The 26,633-nt window shown below is 52.8% G+C and overlaps 1 protein-coding gene across 1 annotated transcript in view; it reads right to left on the bottom strand.

The window, feature by feature from the left end:
- Window positions 1-26,633, bottom strand: part of LOC105467527 (inositol-tetrakisphosphate 1-kinase) — a 181,514-nt gene that overhangs the window by 117,982 nt on the left and 36,899 nt on the right. The window contains exon 2 of the mRNA XM_011717174.3: window positions 18,943-18,967. Within this exon, the coding sequence (XP_011715476.1) occupies window positions 18,943-18,967 (25 nt within the window). The remainder of the gene's footprint in view (window positions 1-18,942; window positions 18,968-26,633) is intronic.

Below are 26,633 nucleotides of genomic sequence, written 5' to 3'. Positions count from 1 at the left end.
CCCAGCTCCCTGCCCCGATCTTCCCAGGTGGCCCCACACCTGTCTGTCTCCCTGAGCTACTGACGCAGAAGAGGTCAAGGACTTGGTCATCTTAGACTCCCCAGAGGGCAGCAGGGGACCTGCCACTGGGGCCTGGGTGAGCGCCCAGCAACAGAAGGAATGAAGGGCTGAGCCCCTGTTAGGGCCCTGGGCCTGCAAGCCCATCAGCTCCCTCAAAGGATCAATCATAAACTGATTATAGAAATGAGCCCATAAGACGATGGCCACAGGGGCATCTGGGAGGGCCAGGCTGGAAGGTCGAAGCCAGAGTGGCCATGCTGGACTCTGGGTAGGGACAGAAGAACTGGGTCTCCTCCCACAGAGGACACGGGACACATTGCCGCTCTGCCTTGAGGTCCACAGGGTCATGAGGCAGGGGTGGAGGGGGTGCGGGTCATGAGGAAGGGGGGAGGAGGTGTGGGTCACAAGGTAGGGTGGAGGGGGTGCTGGTCACGAGGCACGGGTAGAGGGGGTACAGGTCACAAGGCAGGGGTGAAGGGGGTGCTGGTCACGAGGCAGGGGTGGAGGGGGTACTGGTCACAAGGCAGGGGTTGAGGGGGTACAGGTCATGAGGCAGGGGTGGAGGGGGTGCTGGTCACGAGGCAGGGATGGAGGGGGTGCAGGTCTCAAGGCAGGGGTGGAGGGGGTGCAGATCATGAAGCAGGGGTGGAGGGGGTGCAGGTCACAAGGCGGGGACGGGCGCTGGTCATGAGGCAGGGGTGGAGGGGGTGCTGGTCACGAGGCAGGGGTGGAGGGGGTACAGGTCTCGACGCAGGGGTGGAGGGGGTGCAGATCATGAAGCAGGGGTGGAGGGGGTGCAGGTCTCGAGGCGGGGACGGGTGCCGGTCACAAGGTAGGGGTGGAGGGGGTGCGGGTCTTGAGGCGGGGGCGGGTGTAGGTCTCGGGGCAGGGGCAGGTGGTGGTCACAAGGCAGGGGTGAAGGGGGTGCGGGTCATGAGGGGTGGAGGGGGTGCAGGTCACGAGGCAGGGGGTGGAGAGGGTGCGGGTCATGAGGCAGTGGTGGAAGGGGTGCGGGTCTCGAGGCAGGGGTGGAGGGGGTGCAGGTCACGAGGCAGGGGTGGAGGTGGTGCGGGTCATGAGGCAGGGGTGGGGGGGTGCAGGTCATGAGGCAGGGGTGGAGGGGGTGTAGGTCACAAGGCAGGGGTGGAGGGTGTGGGTCACGAGGCAGGGGTGGAGGGGGTGCGGGTCACGAGGCAGGGGTAGAGGGGATGGGGGTCACAAGGCAGGGGTAGAGGGGGTGCAGGTCGCGAGGCAGGGCTTGAGGGAGTGCTGGTCAAGAGGCAGGGGTGGAGGGGGTGCAGGTCCTGAGGCAGGGATGGAAGGGGTGCTGGTCACGAGGCAGGGGTGGAGGGGGTGTGGGTCCCGAGGCAGGGGTGGAATGGGTGCAGGTCCCGAGGCAAGGGTGGAGGGGATGCGGGTCACAAGGCAGGGGTAGAGGGGGTGCGGGTCGTGAGGCAGGGGTGGGGGGTGCTGGTCACTCCCTGCTCACCCCCATCCACTGCCCAGCTCTGAGCCTGGGAGACTGACTGCCATAGAACGAAGCATTCAAGATCCAGGGCTTCCAGCTGCACTTGGCCAAAAGGGCTCACTGACAGGAGACCAGAGGGCAGGAGGAGGGAGGGGCGGGGTATTTAGTCCCCCCTTGCTCCCTGCTTCAGTGACATGCCTGGGCAGTGGCTGTGGCTTGCTGTGACTGCCATCACAGAGCCTCTACACTTTCTTCACCTTACCCGCAGCCCAAGGAGCAGGAGCAGCTCCTCTCTGCTGCCAGGCTCTGGGTGCCTCACCAGCCCCCGCTGCTCCCTTAACCCTGCCCACAGCTCAACAAACAGCCCCTGCTTTCAAGGCTCTCTTTGAACCACTGAGGGTGAGCTCTGCTTCCTGCCAGCTCCCTGGCTGATATGAAGAGGAACGTGTTCTGGGTCACCACACATACAGGGTCAGAAGACAGGGAGCAAACTTGAGCCAGAGAGATGAGCGCAGAACCATCAGGCCGCGTGGGCCAGGCATGGACCCTCACCAGGAGAGAGGCCAGGCTGAGGGGAAACAGTCTGGAAAAGGTGAGCGTCAGCATGGGGACAGTGACACAAGCTCAGAAATGGAGGGGACCCTGCTCTGCTGCAAAAGGCCCATGCTTACAAGGTATTGGGGTGCTGATTGTGTGGTAACCTTGGAAAATTCAGGAAGGCCACATGAGGTTTTCATGAGGAACCAGAGAGGTCTGGTTAGCACTGGGGCAGGGGCAGGGGTTGGAAGGGTCAGAGTAGAAAGAGCCTAGGCCATAGGAAACAGCAGATCTGAGTTCAAAGACCCACAGTGATTGGTGCTTGGAGCTCTGTGACTTTAGAAATATCACAGAAGCAAGTGACAAATCTGAGCCTCAGTTTTCTCATCTGCAAAATGGGGAGAATAATAAATAGATCCCGTCTCACAGAGCTATTCTGAGAACTAGGAAGATAAAAGTAAAAATGCCCAAGGCAGAGGGGGACACAGGCTCCACAATGACAAGGATTTTGGTTCAAGGTCAGGCAGCCGGGGTTCCCTGGGACAGTGACCCATACCCACACCAAAAGTCCCACTCCAAATCTGGACTGGCTCCATACCACTAAGGACCCACTGGAGGGATCACTCCAAAAGACAACTTAACTTGCAAGCTGCTGTGTGATACTCTTCAGAAATTAACTTTCCAGACTGCAATTCCCCAAACGACTCCTAACCCTCCACTACTAGCTGCAGATTCCTCAACACAGAACTGGGGCCAGGCTATGGGATAAGTACTTTAACGCTGTATCTCAATTACCCTTCTTAACCTTAGAGGTTGGTGCTATGACAACCCCTTTTTCCAGGCAAGGAGGCTGAAGTACTCTCAGTGCTGGGAAGAAGCAGGACCAGAGGCCACCCAGAGACCACCCACCTCCTCCAGAGCCCAGCACTCCTTGCCGCTTTCCCTGGGTGAGGAATAATCGCAAGGGGAAAAGGCCATGGGCACAGCTGCAGCTAGGCCACGGCCCCCAGCCCCATGGGCAGAGAGCGGGGGTCTGGGGCAGGAGTGAGAAAGGAGGGGAGGGAGGGCACATGAGAGAGAAGTGAGTGCTTGCTGTATGTGTGCCTGGTGCACACGAGATAACACAGCATTCAAATCTGGAAGCACAAACTCCCACAAGACCTTCGCTTTCTGTAATTCCCCAAAACGTATGGGTTTGTTTATTTCACCAAGAAGTATGTATTCCTCCTACAGACTATAAAAACAATATATACAACTTCTGTAACCCAAAGAAATAATCATCACAGGCTTGCCCCGACAATATCAAAAGTGGATGTTTATCACAATACTATTTATAAAGGTGAGAGACCAGAACCGTGGCCAGCATCAACCAAGGGACTCAAAGAATTTCAGTTACAATCAGATAATATTATGCAGTCATTTAAAAAGCAAGCCTAAGTAGACATTTAACAAAGGGGGAAGCACTAAGAGAATGCTAAGCGTGTTTGTGGGGACAGATTACAACAGAACCACAACTCTGTTTACAACTACGTCAAGGCTGATGGCTCATGCCTGTAATCCCAACACTTTTAGAGGCCGAGGCGGGCAGATCACTTGAGGTCAGGAGTTCAAGACCACCCTGGTCAACATGGTGACACCCCATATCTACTAAAAATATAAAAATTGGCCAGGCATAGTGGCGCGTGCCTGTAATCCCAGTTACTCTGGAGTCTGAGACAAGAAAATCGCTTGAACCTGGGAGGCAAAAGTTGCAGTAAGCCAAGATCAAGCCATTGCACTCCAGCCTGAGTGACAGAGCCAGACTCCGTCTCAAAAAAAAAAAAAAAAAAAAAAAAAAAAAAAAAAAACTGCATCAAAGCTGGGCATGGTGGTGCACACCTGTGGTCCCAGCTACTCGGAAGGCTGAGGTGGGAGGATTGCCTGAGCCCAGGAGTTCAAAGCTGCAGTAAGCTATGATCACACCACTACACTCCAACCTGAGTGACAGAGCAAAATCTCATCTCTAAAAAAAGTTTAATCAAAAAAAAAAAAAAAAGTTTTTTTAAATGCATCAATGTGTGTGCCATTTTTATGTTCAAAGGACATGAATAAAGTCACACTTTATTCACGTTTTAGTGTGCTGGTTATCCTTGGGCTGGGGGAAACACATTTTGTTCCCACAAGCTACACAGGAGGCTCTCCAGACTGTCCTGAAAGACACTTTCAAACCCACTTCTAGAGGGTCAGAAAATCGTGCAGGACAGAGGTCAGGCACTAGCGGGCGGCCCTGGTCCCGCAGCAGGTCTATGCTATTTGAAGTCGTAAAACAGGTCAATGGTGGCCCAGTGTGAGGGGCTGCCTGGCTCACGGTCAAGGCAAGGGCCTGGCCTATCACACACCAAGACGTTTCATCTTCTCCCCAAGAAGATCTACTCGGTGGGCAGGGGTCCTTGTCCCTGCTGAAAAAAGGAAGGCACTGAAGGCTCAGACGGCAAAATAAGTGAGGGTCCTGAGCAATCAGGCGGAATATTCGGTCGACAGGCAAACTCATCAAGTCCTACCCTTGCCAGGCCCCAAAGCCCTGGCTTAAGGGAGGGCCAGGCCTGGCATTTATCAAGATTTATCAAGTTCAGTAAATATGGGCCCCCACCCCACCCCCATCTCCCATCTCTCTCCCACGCCAGACCCTTCTCCAAGCCCCACTCCTTGGCCATTAGCTCAGTCCCAAAGGCATCCTTGCCCATCCCGGCTGCCGATGATCCTGTCAAAACACTGTAAATAACTTATTTCTACTTGGCAGGGCCTGCAGCAAAAAGACTGCCTGGGCAGGGAAGGGAGTGAGCCAAGGTCTGCCTCCAAGCCAGGAAACCCACACCCTCCTGCCCAGGGACCCCCTGATCCCCCACCCACCTGAGATGGCAGAGATACACAGTGGAGGCCAAACTCCTGCCCAGTGAGACAGGGGTGTGAGCTTCACAAGACCCCTCGAGTCATCTCAGGAGCAAGAAAACCAGTGAGCTTCCCACTCCCCACAGCCCCACACAGCACACTAAGCCCTGTCCCTGACCTCAGGCTACCCACGCCTCCCCTAGGAGGACCTGAGTTCTAGAAGGCCTTCTCACCTGCCCTCCCCTCATCTCAATCATCCATCTCGTCACCATCTGGTAGACGGGCCTCAGAGAAGTTGTGCCACTGCCCAGGGCTGCACAGCTATGGAGGGATGGAGCTGGAACTAGGGAGGGGTCACTGGACTCTCACCCGGCAGCCAGGCTTCAGAGCAGAAGAGGCACTGGCTATGCCATCACACCCCTGGAATCCAATCCCAGCTCCACAGCTCACATGCTAGGCAGTGACGAGCCCACCTGTGTGAGCCTCAGTCCTCTCACCTGGCAGGTGGGGCACTAACCCTGGCACCCAGTAGGCGAGGCACACACAGGAGTTCTCACTGCTGCTGGCTGGGCTGCTCAAAGAAGCCCAGCCCAGAGACCAAACGCACTTTGGAACTTTTATGTGCGCATTCTAGAGCTCTGAAGCAATCCTACTAGGTGCCTACTGCCCAGACACCAGGGCTGGTGACCTTTTAAAAAAAAAATTGGCCGGGCACGGTGGCTTAAGCCTGTAATCCCAGCACTTTGGGAGGCTGAGGCAGGTGGATCACGAGGTCAGGAGATCGAGACCATCCTGGCTAACATGGTGAAACCCCGTCTCTACCAAAAATACAAAAAATTAGCTGGGTCTGGTGGTGGGCGCCTATAGTCCCAGCTACTCGGGAGGCTGAGGCAGGAGAATGGTGTGAATCCGGGAGGCGGAGCTTGCAGTGAGCCGAGATCGCGCCACTGTACTCCAGCCTGGGCGACAGAGCAAGACTCCGTCTCAAAAAAAAAGAAAAGAAAAGAAAAATTAAAATGTTTGTAGAGATGGGGTCTCACTATGTTGCCCAGGCTGGTCTTGAACTTTAGGCTTCAAGCAATTCTCCTGCCTTGGCCTCTCAAAGTATTGGGACTACAAGCATAGGCCATCACGGCTGGCTGGCTGGTGGCCTTCCTGCAGAGAATCCAGCTCTAAATGTTCCCCCAGGACACCTGATCAAAGCCCCCTCTCAGACCTCGGTATCCCATTCCCACCGGAACCCTGGGAGCCTCCCCAGGCAGCTTCTGTAGAAGTGCTGAGTGAGCCGCACGCACCACCGCCAAGTTTCTGGGACACAGCTGCAGGGCCGGGCACCAGCAAGCCGGGATCTCCTTATAGGGTATACTCTAAAGCCATTGCATAAAGCTCAAAAAGAGAAAGACTCAGATTGACAGTCGAGCTGGAAAACAGGCCTATGGAAGGAGAACCAGACACCAGGGCAATCAGGTCCCTGAAAGGGCTGTCTCTGCCCACCATTTGTGCAGAACATCAGAGAACCTAAGGCAAAGGCGGGAGCCACTGTGCTTCCCAGGGGAGTTCTTGAGCTGGGGGTGGATCAAGCGGAAGGAGAAAGACAGAGCCAAGTTACAACTCTGGATTTACACAGCTTTTGGAAAAGCCATGATGCATGTACGGGGAATCCCTGGGACCTCCCCTGCCAATAATGAGCTAGCATGGGAGGGGGTCATGGGGCTAGGGTCAGGGGTTGGCACTCCCTGGGGGTGATGCCTTCACCCCATCGTGGCTAGACCCGGGGAGGTCCAGAAAGAAGGAAAACGTAAATCAGCCCATGCCCCCAAATGCACCCCAGCCAGAGCAAAATGTGCTCTAACCCCAGGGGGCAAGCTGGGAGCTCACTCACTCACAGCAGGAGAATCATCCCTGGTCAGCCCTGCTTTAGCCAAACCAAACAGACATAACTTATGCTACAGACATTTCTGACTTTTTTACTCATGATACTAAATCAAACAGAAGAGATCCTTTCATTTTGGCTCATCTGCCCATCGCATCCTTTAAATACACAACATACCTCATTCAGACTCACATTTCCTTGGGCCACTGATGATGACAGTGAAGGTGGTGCAGGTGGCACCAGTAAATAATCACAAACAGCTCCTTCTGAGGACAGCAGCCATCGTTAGCAAGGAGCTGGTCTCAAGTTTTGAGGCCAGAATGGCACAACAGAGAAAGGGGGTCCTGCTGACACACACTGACTAAGGCTCTACTCTGGTATACTGTGTGGCTTTTTCCATAACAGAAAGCTTTAAAAATAATGAATAAGCCCTCTAGAACCCCACTGCCTGGGTTCCTATCTCAGCTCCCGCACTTAATAAGCATGCAACTTTGGGCAAGCTACTTCATCTTTCTTTGTTTTCATCTCCTTGTTCATAACAGGTGATGACAATAGTAAATGCCTAACAATAAAGTATAAGGAACACACAAATTAATATATGTAAATACAACCAAGGCTGGCACAAAGTGTGTGCTCAAGCGGAGTTGGCCTTTTCTATCACAAGGCAGTGTAGGGGACTGGTGGCCACACCTCCGTCCTTATAGAAGTACTGGCTGCAGTCTGACACTGCCTTGTAAAGCCCTGGGTCCCCCAGCCTCCCGCTTCTTGCACAGAGCCAGGCATGGGAGATACCATGGTAAACAACCAATTCACTGGTGTGAGATATACCCTTGTATGCACTGCCAGTGGGAGTGCAAAGAGATACAAACAGGCTACAAGCCATTTGGCACTACCACCCTGTAAGATCTCAATGCCCTAAACTCCATGAAGTCACTTTTAGACCACAACCCAATGAAACAGCCTGAGATGTGACTTAGGTCCCCAAAGATTTAGGTCCAGAGACACCCAGGGCAGCACTGTTAGTAACAGCAAACCAGAAACAACCTAGAACTTGAGACTCTGGAGCAGAGAAATGGTTCTAGATGCTGGGACATAGGGATGGTGGGAAGCTGGTGCAGCCACTCTAACAGCAATTTCCAAGGTGTTTAAATGGCACAGGCAAATGCTCAACCATTTCCCTGACTAGGGACACAGAAAAGCCCAACCTGAATGCACATCATATAGAAAAAAGAGCATATTTTATGTAAAAATTGCTTTAATGATTATCTCTGGGTTTTCATTTGTAAGCCTATCTTGACTTCCCAAGATTTCCACGAGTACATATTACTTAATGAGCAAAAGAATAATCTAGAATTATTTTTAGCAAACACAGACCCTCAAGGCCTGTCACATCCTGTGTAGCACAACAGCTCAGTCTTTAATTCACTCTCCCAGTAGACACAGCACACATCAGGGCCAGACCATGCGCTCCTCGGAGACCAACAAGTCCCAGCCTCAGGAGGACACACCAACAGGCAGCTCAGCTTGGTGTGTGTGCATGTGTGCGCGTGCGTGTGTGTGTGTGTGTAGAGTGGGGCAGAGGCGTCTGCTGGGAAAGCAGGGGAGGTGTCACTGCCAAGGTGACATTTAGCAGTTTTTTTTTTTGTTTTTTTTTTTGAGACAGAGTCTCGCTCTGTCGCCCAGGCTGGAGTGCAGTGGTGCAATCTCAGCTCACTGCAAGCTCTGCCTCCTGGGTTCCCACCATTCTCCTGCCTCAGCCTCCCGAGTAGCTGAGACTACAGGTGCCTGCCACCATGCCCAGCTAATTTTTTGTATTTTTAGTACAGACAGGGTTTCACCGTGTTAGCCAGGATAGTCTGGATCTCCTGACCTCGTGATCCGCCTGCCTCGGCCTCCCATAGTGCTGGGATTACAGGCATGAGCCACTGTGCCTGGCCGACATTTAGCAGTTCTAAAAGCATGAATAGAAATATGAGAGCAGGGAAGGGGCTGAAGAGGGAGATGCCAACTCCTTACTCAACCGAAATACTCAGGGACACTTCCTGGTCTTTAGAACTGACCTGAAGCAATGCATCTCCATTCCTGGCTTTGACTACGATGGTGCTGCTCCTGGCTGGGCATGGAGCACGGTCCCGGGTCCTCAGGTCAAGACCCTCCTCCTCAGAGTCTCGGCCCTGCACCAGGCCAAACCGGAACTGACTGCTGAGGAGTCCAGTGTTTGTGTCCAAGTTTCTCCATCTGCACCCAGATTCCCTAGAATCACACTCTGAGTAGCAATGCTATGGATACCTTCACCCCAGAATGCCAGGACAGTCAGCTACTTTAAGAGCACAGTCCTGCTTCTGGCCCTTTCTAACCCCCATTCCATCCCTTCCTCTTTCCCCTGTGTTCTTCATTCCATCTCTTTTCTTTGCTTTTATGTAAAATGCTTGTCTGGCACGCTCCACTGAGGCCACGGAATTCTTGACATTTGACGGCCACGCAAGGGTGGAAGGTACCAGGGAGATCCAGTCCCAACCCTGCGTGGTGTGGTGAGGAGGGCCTGGGGTTCTGGAAGCCAGCCTGCAAAAAGGCACCCAGGCACCCTGGAGCACAGAGAGCCCCACCTGCCCTGGCAGAGCTCTGTTGTCTTGACATGGTTTGTGGGAACATTTTTTTTTTTAAAGGATTTGCTCAAGTTGACTCGGTGCATCAAAGGCTGGGGAAAGAACCGCCCTAGAACTGAACGCCACAGCCTTCGGAAGCCACGCAGGACTGCAACACGATGACAGCTTCTATTTCTAACAGCAAACCTAAAAAGCTCAGGAACCAAAATAAAACGGATAGAAATGAAACCACTCAGAGTATGTCGACAGTACTCAAAGCAACTCACGAGCATTTCCCCACACTGTCTTCCCAAATGTGATTTTTTTTTTAATGGCCACATTGCAGAACTGCTATGAGCAGACCCTGATTTATATAACCCTTCCCCCCACCTCACGTATCATCATTATTAAAAAACACTATGGGCCGGGCGCGATGGCTCAAGCCTGTAATCCCAGCACTTTGGGAGGCCGAGACGGGCGGATCACAAGGTCAGGAGATCGAGACCAGCCTGGCTAATACGGTGAAACCCCGTCTCTACTAAAAAATACAAAAAACTAGCCGGGTGAGGTGGCGGGCGCCTGTAGTCCCAGCTACTCGGGAGGCTGAGGCAGGAGAATGGCGTAGACCCGGGAGGCGGAGCTTGCAGTGAGCTGAGATGCGGCCACTGCACTCCAGCCTGGGCGACAGAGCGAGACTCTGTCTCAAAAAAATAAAATAAAATAAAAAAAAATAAAAAACACTATGGGGATCATGCTTTCACCTAAGTTTGTATTATTTGTTATCTACATAGCCTAAGCAAATAGTAAATGTCGGAGAATGAAAATAATTTTCAATGTTTAGGGGAAAAAAAGAAAAATACCTCATTTCAAATTTAAAAAAAAACCATAAAATCTATCTTTTAAAAAATGAATGAGTAAGCTGGAATCCACAATAGTGAGAAACCCAGAAGTGATACCGAGGGGAGGCAAAAAAAAAAAAAAAAACCTATATTCTCTACCCTGAAACAACATATCTTTCTCAGCAGCCAGTTTCATCTGCAGCTGTATTTTCCCCACTCAAATGCCACCATTGTTCACAACAACAGATGAGTAAAAATCAGTTAATATTCCTTCAGCATCTCTTAGGTGTCTTTAAACCTATGCGCTGCCATCCCTTTAAAGAAGAAGAAGAAGATCCACAGCCAGGAAACAGGCTCAGAAACTCAAACCCAGGTCTCTGGATCCCACAGGGAGGTGAGGCACAGCCAAGAGCAATCTGTGTCCATTACTTGCCTCAAATGACCACATGGAAACACTGTGTGCAGAGCCAGCCCCCCAAGCCCGTGGCGGTCCTCCTTGGAGGTGCTGGGGTCTGGGGAGAGGTCAGAGTCAGGCTCACGTGAATTTCAGAAAGCCACTGCCCAAGATAGGGGTGGACCGCATGATGCCATGGGCTGTCCCAGCTCCAAAGATGTCAGAACCCTCCAATAAAGGCCACAGCAATCGTTACTCCCAAAGCCCCTTATGCTTGGCTCCAGAGCACACGGCAGAGAAAACTGACAGAAGGAAGAATGTTCACGGGTGTCCACCCCTACCTATGCCCCAGTGACCTGGAAATAAAATCCATCAAGAGCACCGGGGCCAGCCAGCTGGGGCACGCTGGAGAGTATGGGTGGCAGAGGGAACCCTGCTGTGGACTGATCATTTCACACTGTGTTCTGCACACCTTTTAAAAACATGTTGGTACCATGTGAAAATATAACCTAAATAACAAGTACATTTTTAATGTTGAGATGGAGAATTTAGCACCTATAACTTCTGGAGATGCATACTATGCAACCACAGGAGTCCCCTCTGGCTCTGAATTCAGAGAGCAGCTACCAACACAGGCCTCTGCTGCCTGTGCTCAGCACGCCTATCAGAAAGCGCCCGCGCTGGCATGGGCTTTCCCTCCCTGGCGGCTGCTCCTCCTGCACCCCCATGCCCAGGCACTCCGGCCAGAAACAAGGGAGGAGTCTGCGGACTGATCCTCCCCTCTCACATCCCACATCTACCCAGGTACCACGCCGTGCCGTCTGTCTCCTGCTGCCCTCTGTCACTGCAGGAGCCCCAGAAGAGCACATCACCCCTCACTAGGTTGCAGCCACAGTCTCTCTCAGAAAACCCTGCTCTCTGGCTTTCCAGTGCAGCCCTGTCTAATCACCCTCCACGTACCCTCCCCACAGCTCTTCCCCCATAGCCTCCAGTTGGAGCACCCAGCTTTCACCTGCAGAAGCCCCTCCATGCCCCCAACACAGCACCCCATGAACAACTCACCTGGCATCGCTACTCTCTCCAGCCTGGTCTCTCACTAGCCCCCTCAAGCCTGGGGCTGCGGCCTTTCCAAGCTATTGTCAGCCAAAGGACCCCCTTCCCCAGCTGCTCTCTGTGTGTGGGCTCCCGCCGTGCTTCCTGTCTGTAAGGCCGTTCTAACACCTCGCCCCCCTGCCAGCCCCTATGCCTGGTTTATTCCATGTCAGGAGGTATGGCCTCCATCCTCTGGTGGCCCACTCCTCCTACATGCCCAACCCTCCATCCCCACCGCTCCCCCACAGCTCAGACAGGCCTGCCCTGCCCCTGGGCTTGGGCATCCCCAGGATTTCCCTGCCAGTGGGCATCCCCATGGCTCCTTCGCCTCCAGAGGCCCAGCACCCACTTCTGCCTCGGCCCCAGGCACATGGACCTTCCCTTGGGGTCTTAGTGTCTCTTTCTCAGACTTGCCTTTTCTTGGTGGTTTGATGGTCACCCATCCAACCTCTTCCCCAGAAAGTCTGGTGCAGGAAGGGGTAAAAATACATACACAAAGGTCACCAGCATGCCAGCCAGCACCAGCTGCGGAGAAAACATGGACAGAAAGGTGTATGCCCACCGTTCACTCATTTGCAAGCTGGGGGAACTTACTTACTTCCTTGCCTGCTTGAGAAACAGCCGCTGCACCAGAGACTGGGTTTCATAGTGTCTGAATTCTCAAGGAATTTGGATGGAGGACAGTGAATCTATAACCAGCTACTGTACTTCTCACGCTTATAGCTTGCTCATTTGCATTTTAAAGTCAAACCCCGAGCCCTCTCATGCCAACAGTCACCTTCTCCCCTGATCTTTTACAATAACTGGGGAAAGGCAGCCCGGAGAACAGGCCAGGGCAGGGGTCAGGCTGCAAAACATACTTTCCTAAGGATGCCCAGGCTGGAGGGGGCCCGGCAGCAGGTGGGTCTTTCCTTCAGGGTCTTCCTCCACCAAATTCAGGACTATTCCAGAAAGAGGGAGTGAGTCCCTGGATGGGAGACTGCTCCTCCTGAGCCTTCCCCACAGATTGGATTAGAGTGGAGGATGCCCCGAGGTGACAGCACCCAGCAAGACTGATGCAGGCCTTCTGCCCAGTCCACAGGAGAGCCCCAGCCCCACTCCCCAGACCACAGACGACCCAGGGGATATTTTCTCCAACACAGGCTCACTGTGTACAGGGGAAGCAATCATAGCGCTGTGCTTGGCACTTGGTCATTTTAGCAACTAGGTGTTTTAGAAGGAAGCACAAGGACCTGGGGAGTGGGTCGAGCCCCGTCAGGCCTTGCCTCTCAGATAGGATCTGTTGGGTAGATGAGCTCATTGCCACTAACCAGACTCCTCTTCCAGGGAGCCTTCCAGGCTGCGTGAGGGCCTCCTCTGTGCCTGTCTGGTGTCCCTGCCCACCTTGGTCACTATCCGCAGACATCACAGAGAATTGAAGGGGCCTGGCTTGGGCCTGTGTGTGCCCCTAGCACCTGGGGCCTATCCACAGCAGGTGTCCGGGAAACTGTTTCATGCTACTGTGTCCCATCTGCACAGCCTGGCTATGAGGGGCCCTCAGCTCAGCACTCAGTGAGACCAACTCAACACTGAAACGGTGGAGTCAGGGTGGCCCGTGCGTCCAGCATTCCCATTACCATACCACAGAGCAGGGGGCTGAGGAAACAGGCACTTGCCACCATCACTGTCACGACAAGTAGCCTCTCAGGACAGGAAGCGGAGGGCATCTGGCCTCACAACCCTTACTATATTCTCCCCTTGTCCCACAGCCCAACTCCCTGCTCTCAACACAAAGCAGGACAACCTCTCCTGAGCGGCCTGGGTCCTGGCTCCCCTGCGACTTCCTCTCCTGCGTGAGCAGCCCTGAGCAGACAGCGCTGTGTCTTGCATGATCATCATCACATGGCCTAACAGACCAGGTCTGCAGACAAGTCCACTGCCAAGCAAGTCTCGGCGAGCGGTTCTGGATCTCAGGGGACGCACAGGCCCCAGAGTCAGGCCAGTCCAGCGCAGCCCCATCAGGGCCTCTGGACGGCCTGAGAGCAAAGCCTGGTGCTATGCCTCTCTGAGGAGGTACGTGCCTCAGGCCTGGTTCTGAGAAGTAAACAGGGTAATGTTCTGAAGCAGTGGCCTTCGAACCAAACCCCCACAAAATAAATGTTTAAAACCACATATCTATTTGCACATTTTTAAGTTGATATGAAAAATTTCTCATAAGTCTAAATACTTGTAGAGGATGTAATTTCCAACATACTGTAAATATTAACATTTTAAAATAAAACTGTTAATGTTTCTCTTTTAAATGGATCCAACGGTATCTAAATACCATGGCGATTTGAGATTCACCATCATCCATTTTTAAATTACATAATCAAGCTCTTCTTTAACTGTTGGAAATTTAACAGTGTTCCTTTTTCCTCCACAAACTCTGATCTCCCTCAGAGATGTTTATACATCACAGTGTATTTTATGCTTGAAAGCTTTATACTGATTATCCTATTATACTTCAGGGCCAAAAAATGCAAAAATCAATGTTTTAATTTTTTTTAACTTCCTGTGACCATAAAGCTCTGTCAAAAGTGTTCTCCTGGACCGAATTATTCTAATAATTACTATAAGTATACAATTGATCGATAAGACAGAAAGATATTGCAAAACTGTGTAAGAAATAACCTTTAAAAATAAACCTTATTAGGCCAGGCGCAGTGGTTCACACCTGTAATCCCAGCACTTTGGGAGGCCGAAGTAGGCGGATCACCTGAGGTCAGTAGTTTAAGACCAGCCTGGTCAACATAGTGAAACCCTATCTCTACTAAAAAAACAAACAAACAAACAAAAAAATTAGCTGGGCGTGGTGGCAGGTGCCTGTAACCTCAGCTACTTGGGAGGCTGAGGCAGGAGAATCGCTTGAACCTGGGAGGTAGAGGATGCATGGGCCAAGATCATGCCTGCACTCCAGCCTGGGCAACAAGAGTGAGACTCCATCTCAAAAAAATAAATAAATAAATGAATAAATAAAATTTAATAAATAAATCTTATTAAAAATACATCTGTACAAAGAATGGGAATTTTCTGAAAAATTACTTCATGAATGCTCAGATGAATATTGCCTATTGCTAGAATCAAACAGCGTTTATCAATTTCATCTCCATTTTCTAATTTTTACAGATATGAGAGCAGAAACCACTTACTCAAATTTAAAAAATGGAATGGAAAGAGATTTACCGTAGCAAATTCTTTGGATTCCTTTATAATTATATGCCAAGAATTATAGTAATCTGTTATCAAAAATCATTCTTTTTTTTTTTTTTTTGAGACAGTGTCTTACTTTGTCACCCAGCCTGAAGTGCAGTGGCACGATCTCGGTTCACTGCAGCCTCGACCTCCTGGGTTCAAGTGATCCTCCCACCTCAGCCCCCAGGCAGCTGGGATGACAGGCATACACCACCACACCCGACTAATTTTTTGCATTTGTAGTTGGTGGGGAGCCCTCAGATGAGGTTTTGCCATGTTGCTCAGGTGGGTCTCAAACTCCTGAGCTCAAGCAATCCACCCACCTCAGCCACCCAAAACAGAAGTTATTCTTAACGTGCTATCAGCTGAGGACACCATCAGGTCCTCTTTGAATTTTGCTGCAAGCAAGGAACTGGAAATACCTCCCTGGCCCCAGGATGACAATGACTGTTCACTGTACTTGACTACTGGGAGGGTTTTATGCCCTGAGGTCTCACACCTCGGTCAGGTCTGCCTGTGGATAGAGTGTACAGTTCTCCTGCAGACAGCCAGCTTCCAGTGTGCCAGGCCCAGTGCCAATTACTTCACTCAAATTAACTCAGTTCTCACAACGGTGCCAAGGGAGCAGCACCATGATTATCCCCATTTTACAGATGAGCAGAAAGACACTGCGTCGTTAGGCAACTGGCCCAAGGTCACACAGGCAGGAACCTGACCCCAGGCGGCCCTGCACCTCACAGCGTGCACACTCTTCTGCAGAGCTGGGAGAAGGAACGAGCTGAACAGGCACAGGGGTAGCAGGGAAGGAGGGCTCCTGAGCTTCTCAGCCTTAGGCACAGGCACAAGAGGACACTGAGATCTGCAAAATCCACTTTCTTAAATATGCCCCCACACCAACCTCGGGAAGGTTACACACAAATGCTTCCTTAAAGTAAACCCACGATGCCTGGTACACTGGAGTCCTCAATAAAAGGACTGTTACTGTTGCCATTAAATAACAGGAAGAGAAACAACTCCCATGACCAACCGACCTCCCTCCGGTCACCAGCGTTTTGCAGTCTTGAGTCCTGATTCTTGGCCCCAACATCCTTTTTTTTAAGATAGCAGCCAAAGTCCAGGTAATAAAAGGAATGGAAGCATTTAGTAAATGGAGAACCAATGAACATGCAGAGGAGACTGTTCGGCAGAAAACCAGGGGCCACAGGCTTTTGAGACAGACAGACCTGTACTCAAATCCCAACTCCACCACTGCTGGCTGAAATCCCCAAGAGAAGGCACAACATTCTGAGCCTCAGTTTCCCCAACTCTAAAGGGTTAACACCACACCATCCCTGGGTGGCTGCACAGAACAGGAAACGCCCCTTAGGGACCAGACATAGGACACAAGAAGATGGCTGGCAGCAAGGGGACACACATCCTCTTCAGTCACCAGCACCTGAACCCAGAGGATGGCACAGCCCCAGCTCCCAGGGCCCAGCAGCCTGGAGATCCTGTGCACAGAGGCCCAGCTGATTTTGAAAAGCCTCCCATTTTTGCAGAGTCTTTCTCAATGCCTTAAAATCTAAAAGTTCTCCAAACACAGGGATGCCAGGAGGAGGTGAACAGAGAGGTATCATAGTAGGTTTTATTTTCAGATGCTGGAGTGGAAAGTGTCCAGTCTGGCTTCGCTCTGGTGCCCAGCCACCACTTCCTCCCCCAAGCCACCACTGAAATGAACAGCATACATGTCTAGAAAGATTTTGCAATGCTGCTTCTGCCCCGGACATTCTGACACAATGGCTCCAGTCTCCTGTTCCTCCCACAGACGGAGCGGATTAAAGATTTTAGTCTAAATCTTCCCGGAACGCCATACAAATGAAACTCGCCGACCCCTGTCCATCTCTCATCCTGTCCTCGAGCGGTGGGGGTGACACCCACTGTGTGACAGTTTGAGGTCGCATGTGAACAGGATCAGGCATGGGGGAAGACTGTCTTGCCCTCTCAGGCAGTGTGTTTGCTGGGGAGCGCCTGAACTCACTTCCTCTGAAAATGGCTTCCACAGCAGTTCCCCCAAGTGGCTGGGTGGAACCACAGGGCAAGCCGGGGCCTTCCTGAGCACAGGGAGCCCCAGCTGTCAGTCTCAGGCTTATTGTAGGTAAAGTAGCATCTGTAAAGGATCTGTGGATTTCCAAGTGAACCATTATGGAGGGATAAAAGGGAAATGGAAGCCACCACATCCTAGAGCTGCAATGGTTAGAGACCATCTAACCCCATGATGAGACATACAACTATATCTCCTCTTTCCACACCTGTACCCCTGGCAGGCACTACAGATCAATCCCTATTCCCACCCACTCACAGATTTAGGATCCTCCAGGCCACCAAAACCAATCAATCAGAAATGGTCCCTGAACACACACCCGTAAGCCATTCCTGAATTCCAATATCCCTCACTTGATGATGGAGAAATTAAAGCCCACAGAAAAATTCAGTGCAGGTTGGGCACGGTGGCTCATGCCTGAAATCCCAGCACTTTGGGAGGCCGAGGTGGGCAGATCACCTGAGGTCAGGAGTTCAAGATCAGCCTGAGCAACATGGTGAAACCCCATCCCTACTAAAAATACAAAAACTAGCTGGGTGTGGTGGCGCGCATCTGTAATCCCAGCTACTCAGGAGGCTGAGGCACGAGAATTGCTTGAACCCAGGAGGCGGAGGTTGCAGTGAGCTGAGATAGCCCCACTGCACTCCAGCCTCCACTCCAGAGCGAGACACCATCCAAAAAAACAAAACAAAACAAAACAAAAACAGAAAATAAAAGAGAAAAATCTAGTGTATATCATGCAATTCTGCACAGCCAAGAAGAGCCTGGACAAAAACCTAGAGCTGCTGAGAGGCTTCCAGAAACTACCTCCTTACCCCAAAACAAATCTCACCCTTCCAGTGATAAGTTCAACAAACTACCAGCAGGGAGGTAAGGAGGATCCTTTACCAGCCCCACCCATCAACCAGCCCCAGTCTGGTCCCAGGAGCAGGGGAAACCTGGGCCCTGTGACGCTGAACCTGCAGGAATGGGGACACCGCTCTCCTATGGCCACTGAGGGAAGGCCTGGAGCTGAAGTTAACAGGGGTGGGCTAGAAGAGCTCCCCAGCAGGCTTTTTGAAAGCCCCTTAGATATTCTAGCAGGGGCCAGCACCTCTTCTGCCCTGATCTAGTCCCCAGCTTGGGTTCCCCTCTCTGCAGCTACAGGCAGATGAGGCCCACAAGGCAAGGAGACAGGATGCCAGCCCAGCTGCACAGGCCACAGAGTCACACTCAACGGGGACAGCGAGGGGAACACAGAACATGGCCAGGTCACCATCAGGTTTACCAAGTACCCATTAGGCGCCAGGTACAGCCTTTAGTGCAAATAACACAGCCTGCCCCTCACACAGAGTCTGAGAGTATTTTGATGTTTCCTTCCTCCCCCTCCATCCATCCTTCCCTCTTCTCTCCATCCATCCTTCTATCCTTCCTCCCCCTCCACCCTTCCTTCCTTCTCCCTCCATCTTTCCACCTTTCCCCTCGCTCCAAGATCCTTCCCTCCCCCTCCATCCATTCTTCCTTCTTCTTCCATCCATCCTTCTTTTTCTAGTTAATGAGCACCTGACCCAAGTCCACCCAGGGTGAGGCTACACAAAGCACAAAGACACAAAGACAACTGAATGTCTAGCTGGGTGCCTACTGCCCCCTCACCCTTCCCACACCCACCCCAACCTGACCACTGCCACGCACACTCCCCTCAGCACTCCCAAACCAACCCTCTCCCCACTGACAAAGCCACAGCAACCCTCCAAACCCGAGAAGCCCCAGTCGGAGTCTTCCCAGCCCAGGGCAGAAACCACATCAAATCCACAGGGGTGCTAAAAACAAGCTGCACGTGAAGAAGAGAGAAAGCTGTGTCCGACGCTGGAGGAGAGGAGGAGAGGAGGAGAGACGGAGAGGTGGGCGCCAAGGGCCTCCCTACCCATAGAACCACGAGGATGAGTGTACTCACCTGCACAACTTCTATCCCTCGCTTCCTGTGGAGAAAAACAAAGAAAACAAGCGTTACTCCAGCAGGCTGGACACGTCCTTTCTGAAGGTTCCCAACAGCCAGCTGAGGGCAGGACCGTGAGGGGGTTTCAGGAGGGAGCCGGCAGCTACGCTTCTCCTGCCACTGTCCCAGAACGGCCATGTCTTCCACTCCCAGCCACTCCTCACACCACCTTCCCGCTGAGAGGGCTGGCTCCGCAGAGGGACTTGCTGGAGTCCTCTGGAGGCCCCACACCAGCCACCTCCCTCTACTCCTGTGCCAGGCCTCTGTCAGCCAAGCTCCAGCCTGGTCGTCCCAAGGCCCCTGCCACCGAATTAACCACCATCCCCAGCACCTGCCATCCCTGCTGAGCTCAACCCCCACGGCTCCCCCTGTCCTCCCCATCAGGTCTCACCCCAGGACCTGCCACAGCCAGTCATGCCCCAACCCATCCACTGCCACACATGGGAGGCCCACACAGTCCTGCCCCACTGCCTTCCCAACGCCCCACTGACGCCTGCCCCGGCCTCGCCAACAGCCTCCAAGCTGCACTCATGTCCCCCACATCCTCACGCTTCACACGCAGTCCCACGGCCACCACATAACCTGACTCTTGCCACCCAATGTTAAGAGCCTCATGGCCTGGGTTGGAGTTTGCCCAGGACACACAAAGGCTTTCTGTTGACTCTCACCCTTCCCTTCCCCACCCATTTCTTTTTGTTTTGAGACACAGTCTCACTCTGTTGCCCAGGCTGGAGTGCCGTGGTGCGATCTCAGCTCACTGCAACCTCCGCCTCCTGGGTTCAAGCGATTCTCCTGCCTCAGCCTCCCGAGTAGCTGCGACTATAGGCGCCCGCCATGATGCCCGGCTAATTTTTGCATTTTAAGTAGACATGGGGTTTCACCACATTGGCCAGGCTGGTCTCGAACTCCTGACCTGTGATCCACCCACCTCAGCCTCCCAAAGAGCTGGGATTACAGGAGTAAGCCACCATGCCCAGCCTTCCCTACCCCACATTTCTTACTGTGAGCCCAGGAAGTGCCCACCTGTGCAGCTCTGGCACACAAGGCTTTCTCCTCCCCGGCCCTGGTGCCCACCTCACACCCCAGCCTTGAGGATTCCGCTCAGCATAGCCTCTCCAGGAAGCCTCCCCACCTGGAAGAACTTAAGGCAACCACTGTCTTGGCCCTTTGTTCTGGGGTATTGATTGCTATGAGCCAGGGATGAGTGCTGGTGTAGGGCCACCAGGACCTGCAGGACCCAAGCGCCCAAAACAGCATGCTGTGCACATTGTGCTGGGAAGAAAGGCCTCCAGCAGATGCTCAGAGACGGCTGCGGCCAGGCAAGGTCAGGAATCTGTGGATTACTCACCCAAGCTCCTTGGAGCAGGGACTATGCCAAACTTTAAAGCTATGTGTGCCCGTGCCCAGCTATGATGCCCCCTGGCACACAGACACTCCTCAACAGCTGCTGGCAGATGAAGGTGTAAATGTGTAACAATTTAGCTTAGCTCCTGGGCCCAGCACTCGGAGGGTACAACAAATGCAACCTCCACAGTCTGGGCCCTTGAGAGGCTCAAGGTCTTAGGGAGGAGATGGGCAAAAGCCCCGCAGGAACCTTTGGGCACCCCTGCTGCCTTGTTTCATGGCACAGCTGAGGCGCCACCCACTAATTCCTAAATCTGTTTGTCAGCTCATTCAGTGAGGGCTTCCTTAGCACCTTCTGATACCAAGGCACTGAGCGGAACCTCACAAAGGAGCCACTCCAAGAGACAGGAAGAGAAGAGGCCAAGGAGAGCTGACCAGGTCCCACTGTGGGAAGCACCCAGCCCACCTTTCCTCAAACCCCCGACACCTCAACAGAAACCTGGGCCCCAAGGAGTCCAGTTTGAGAACCACCCTGGTTGAGGCATTCAGGGACCCTCAGCGTCTCTTAGCTTCTCTGCACTTCCTGTAGGAATGGTGGCCAATATCCATCTGCTTCCATGATTTCATGAGGGACAGGGGAGACACACAATAGCATAGCACTGGGCCACCAAAGCCCACAGCACAGTGACAGATAGCATCATGAGGAACCTGTGCTACACCCAACCATCAGCTCACAACCTGCACCGTTTCTGAGCACCTGTGGATACCTCAGCCCCTGCCTCATTCCCAATCACCCTGGCCCCCACCAGAGGAACGAGAAAGCTGCAGGAAGCGTCACTGACGGGAACCTGCCCCAGGACACACAGCAGAGGACCTTGAGGAGCCAGCCCAAACTCCAGCAACCCAGCTCCAGGACGGAAAACCCAAGCCCCAAATCACCCAGAGTGTGAACCGCACAATGGGAAAGGCCAGGGACAGAGGAGCATGAGTGACCCACACCAGTTGGCGCAGACTTCCACTGGGCTCTGGGCCAGGGCCTCAGTTTCCCTCTGAGTCAACCCTGCTGGCATCCGGGTTATCTCAGCATGTGACTCTCGTCTCTTTACTGAGGTCAATTCCAATCAGTCCACATTTTACATCATCCCAGGCAGTCCTCTCTCCCTTAGTCCTAAAAAAACAGTCTCTAACTCTGAAAACAGATGGAACACATAAAATAAGAAAGCAACAAAAAAGTAATCTAGAGAAAAGATCGGCTGCAATCTTAAGTGGGGTTGAGCTCCCAGGAGCCACAGCAGTTCCTCTGTCACACAGAGCTCCAAAAAAAGGATAAACTGCAATAGTGGCAGAAAAGAGGGGGCCACCCATGTATGCTGCACACCCCTTGAAGCTCACCACTCACCAATACCTTCTGCAGCCTCATAAGGGGGGCACAGTGGTTGCCCCACTACCTGCGGAGCAAGCCGAGGCACGGGAGACTCGCAAAGTGCAGGAGCTGGCCCCGAGCAGGGCTCTCCCCACACCCAGGCATTCACCAGGCGCACCACCATGGGCAAGGGTGGCACCAAGCAGGGAGGCCTGGTCTCCAGCCTCCAGGGCCTCAGTGCAATGGAAGGACCAGGAGGTGGCAGGCAGAAAACTGCATCCCCTCTGGTGGTGGAATCCCACGCGCACCACCACAGCCTCTTGGGAAAATAGAACAACCTGTCGGGCTGATTTTTCATCGGGAAACTCCTGCAGAACAAAGGCACCAACAACCTTGATGCCCTAAGAAGCACGTTCCTGAAGTCCCACCGTAACCAGAAAGTTCAGAAATTGAATGATGAAGCCAAAGGGGAAGAGGGAGAAGGAAGGGACATGAGGGACAGTGGGAGGGAAGAGAAACCAGAGCACTGGCTGTCAAGTGACTGACTGTTCCTCCTAAAAACCCTGGATCCACAATCCCACCTCATCACCCCACAGATAGGCTCAAGTGTGCAATATGTTTCCAGTTCTGCCCTGTTAATTACCAAACTGTATGCGATAGCAAAACACTAGCAGCAAACTAAACTCCCCTAAGAGGGGACATTAACAAACCACACGCCATCAAAGGAATAGTACGCAGCAGTAAAAAGAACACAGAAGGCCTCCATGCACCCACAAGGAATTATCTCCAAGACGTTGCTGTATGGAAAACGTAAGATGCAAAACCCTGTGTGCTGTAGACAACTATCTGTGTTAAGAACAACATCTGGGACGAGCATGTGTGCTTGTGTACACACGGAGTGAACCTGAGGGTGCTACAGGAAAACGATCATGGCAGGGGCCCTGGTCAAGGGCAAGGGCAGCTGGGGTGGCCGAGGGACTTCCTTTTCACTGTGTCCCCTCATACATCGCTTCAATGTTGTGCCAAGGGCCTATAACATGTTATCAAAAACTGGAAAATATATTTTTTAAATTGTTTCTTAAATAGATGCTTGATAAAAGCACGAAGCAATCGATCAATGGAGGACACAAGACAGAAGAGCTCAGGGTGTATTGTGAAAAGCTTCCAAGTGCTGCCCCAAGAGGAGCTGAAATGAGGCCTGCAGCGGGGACCACCACAACTCGCTACGGGTTCTAAGGCCTGGAAACGGTCCAGTACCTGGAAAACAGACCGAGGGGCATGGGCTGCAGTGTTAACTGTGGCCACGGGGCTGGGTGATACCAACAAAGTGCTGTGGTTTTTTCTTCCTACTTCTCTGTATTTTTGAGATTTTCTACAATGAACATATATGCTACCCTCAAAACTATAGGGAAGGTAACAATAAAAGTTAAAATTTAATTTTTTTTTTTTTTTTTTTTTTTTTTGAGACAGAGTGTGGCTCTATCGCCCAGGCTGGAGCGCAGTGGCATCTCAGCTCACTGCAACCTCCGCCTCCTGGGTTCCTGCCTCAGCCTCCTGAGTAGCTGGGACTACAGGCGTTCGCCATGACGCCGGCCAATTTTTGTATTTTTAGTAGAGATGGGGTTTCACCATGTTGGCCAGGCTGGTCTCGAACTCCTGACCTAAAGTGATCCACCCAGCTCGGCCCCCCAAAGGGCTGGGATTACAGGCGTGAGCCACTGCGCCTGGCCTACAATTTAATAACTTTTAAGTTTCATTAAAAACCTGCAGCCGGGCATGGTGGCTCACCCCTGTAATCCCAGCACTTTGGGAGACTGAGGTGGGCCTTCCAAATCACCTGAGGCCAGGAGTTCGAGACCAGCCTGGCCAACATGGTAAAACCTCGTCTCTATAAGAATACAAAAATTAGCTGGGCATAACAGCGGGTGCCTGTAATCCCAGCTACTTGGGAGGCTGAGGCAGAAGAATTGCTTTAACCCAGGAGGCGGAGGTTGCAGTGAGCCAAGATCGGGCCACTGCCCTCCAGCCTGGGCAACAGAGCGAGATTCCATCTTAAAAAAAATCCTGCACCTGCGAATAATTTTATAGGTTCTAAACTGTCATTTTCTTGATAAATATTACATTAATATATTAATATTAATAAAATAGGAATAGCTAAGTATAAACATGCTTTTCCAAAAGCTGGATTATTAATGAAGGGAGGATCCGCTTTGCACAAGGAAGCCTCTCCCCGGAAGTCCAAGGAGCTCGAACCCTTAAGGAAGTTAAAATACTCACAAAATGATTTGATGCTTTCAGGAGATGAGGCTGGCAATAAGAGAAGGCTTCAAGGAGGAGGCAGCATTTGCCATCTGGCAGAGCAACCGAAGGGTAACTACAGACAGGTGCTGGGAAGAGTACTTATGGAGGAGTAAGGGGAGTCCTGCGCCCTCCCCAAAGGGTGTCTGGGGCTCTGGAAGCATAAAGCCCTCTCAGGGGGCAGGGGCTGAGACGCAGGACAGAGGATAAACGTGGGGCACGCCTCCGAGGCCCAGGATGTCACCTGGTGGCCCAGCCCTTACCCATGGGCCAGTGGGTCCCAAATGCCAGGGCAGATAACCTGAGAACCACCACTGGAGCATGTCAAAAATCCTCATTCGAGGCCACCCTGAAGCCTCTGATCCAGGAGGTCTGGGGGCAGGGCCTGGGAAGGATTCAGGGTTCATCACGCCCTGGGTGCTGCTCAGGAGCGGCTGGGTATGGGGACAGCTGCTTGTCCACAAGAGCGACTCCACGGGCTTCTCTGTGACCAGTGGAAGCAGGATCTGATTTGCTGGGGGAGGACATAGCAGGGGTAAGGGGCAGCCCTCACAGGTCTTGGGAACAGGAGTAAAGGAAACCTAAGAACTAGAAATAGCTGTGAGGCTCACAGTCTGGAAGGAGCAGACCGAGGCACTGCGCCAGGCCCAGGAGATGAGAGAACATCACAGGAAGGCAGTAGCACTCCATTGTTCAACCATGGTGGTACCAGGAAGTGATCAGAAGCCCAGGACTGAGCTTCGCAGCATTCAGAGGCTTAGATGAACATAATTCGTGAGGTAGGTGGAAGTGGAAGAGGTGGGTGAGCCCCTGAGAGCAGAACATGGAACCAGACCCCTCTGTACCCTGTGCCTCTGTTTTCTTATCTGTAAAATGGAAGAATCCTAGAACTCACCCCACACGGGCTTTAAGGGAAGCAGAGTCCAGGCCTGGCACAGTACCTGGCTCACACCAGAGACAGGGTCTTGTGACCTGTGCTCTGCCCTGCCACCCTGCCTTCCTGCCCTTACAGAACTGCGCCTCCTCTAGCCCACATGACTGGGGGCGGCACGCCCACTCCAGGGGTGGGTACGTGACCTGGCACCTCACTTAGCAGCGGACGGGAGCAGGATCCAAGCCCTGGTCCTGGTCCTTTACCAGACAGGTCCTGGGGGACTGCCTGCAGTGCAAATGGCACTGCCTGGAAATGCTGGAGGACACCACTGCTTCCACGTGGCGAGAATCCAGAGGAGCCCAAGGCCAACCAGGAGAAAGGGACAAGAGGGCTCCAGGAGGGCAGGTTCCCTGGCCAGGCCTGGCCGCGTGGGGCTCGTCCTCTCTGGAGCTTCAGCTGCAGATTTCTGCTCAAGCCAGCTAAAGCTTTCTGTCACTGGCCGCTGAGCAGCAGGGGTCCCGTGAGTAACAGTGGTTACCACTTCTGAAGATGACGAAAATTAGTCTGGATGACCCAGCACTGAGGGAGAGGGGATGATAAGGGAAAACAATAAAAAGGATCAGAGCAGAAGTAGAAGAGAGTGATACGGAGCAGAGACACGTCCACAGCATCCACGCCACCACCAGGCCACTGTAGCACACTACCAGGTGTGGCGTCAGGAGGTAAACACAAGACACTCTGGCATAACAGACCCCATCCAGCAGCAGGCCTGCCACACAGCAGAGCAGGGCACAAAAGGCTCAGGGACCATGACCAGCAGCAGGCATGGGATGTGCCGCTGAGCCGCCCAGGGTCTCAGCTTTCATATCTGTTAAATGGATATGACCTTTCCTGCCCAAGAGGCCCTCCCCAGGGCAGGTGTGGGGACCTGAGGGCTGCAGCAAGTGAAGTACATGAAATGGTGAAGAAGCAAGGGAGGAGGGTTATACCGAGAACCACTCAGGGAAGTGGGAGGCCAGGCACATCCTCATCCAAGCAACGTGTGGCACAGTTCAGTAATTGCTGATTTCAGGCACCCAAATAACAAGACCCTTTGGCATCTCCAGGAACCAGGCGCTGGGGAAAAAGCCCCAAGTGATGGTCCCCCTTTCCCTGCCTGCAGAGGACAGGGCCCACACCGTACCCCACAGAAGCCCAAGATGCCTCCCCAGGACTTCGGGCTCCTAAACAGATGATTGGGCCCCTGTCACCCATGTGTGTTGATGGCCACACTGTTCCCTTCCTCAAATGCCATCCCCTCATCACCACCTGACCCCCCAGATCAGCTCCTCTGGGAAGCCTGCCTTGGCTCCCACCCTCCTCAGGCCCCACCGCCCCAAGCTGCCCACACCCAGCACTGGGCAGACAGAAAGGCTGCTGGGCTCCATAGCACTGACCCCACCAGGCTAATGCTTGGTGGTGAACATCAATGGTGGCCACCAAAGCTGGCAATTTCCCTCCTGGACACTCAGTGCCACTGTGTTGTCCCTGCCCCCAGTTAGGCATGGCCACATGACTTGCCTTGGGCAATGAGACATGAACAGAGGTGACCACGTCCCCTCCCGGAAGAAGCATTCCATTGCCAGCACCCAGGCCTCCCTGACCTCAGTAACAAGGAAGCACATGAGGCTGCCACCCACCAGCAGAGCCAGCCAAACCCACCACCTGGAAACAGCGCTGGCTGAGTGGTGATGAAGTCAGGCTGGGAACCAGAAAGAAACAACTGATGAA

The sequence above is a fragment of the Macaca nemestrina genome, chromosome 7 (assembly GCF_043159975.1).
Source record: "Macaca nemestrina isolate mMacNem1 chromosome 7, mMacNem.hap1, whole genome shotgun sequence".
In the NCBI taxonomy this organism is placed as follows: Eukaryota; Metazoa; Chordata; class Mammalia; order Primates; family Cercopithecidae; genus Macaca; species Macaca nemestrina.
The sequence above is the reverse complement of the archived record's forward strand: the minus strand, read 5'-3'. Positions and strand labels throughout refer to the sequence as shown.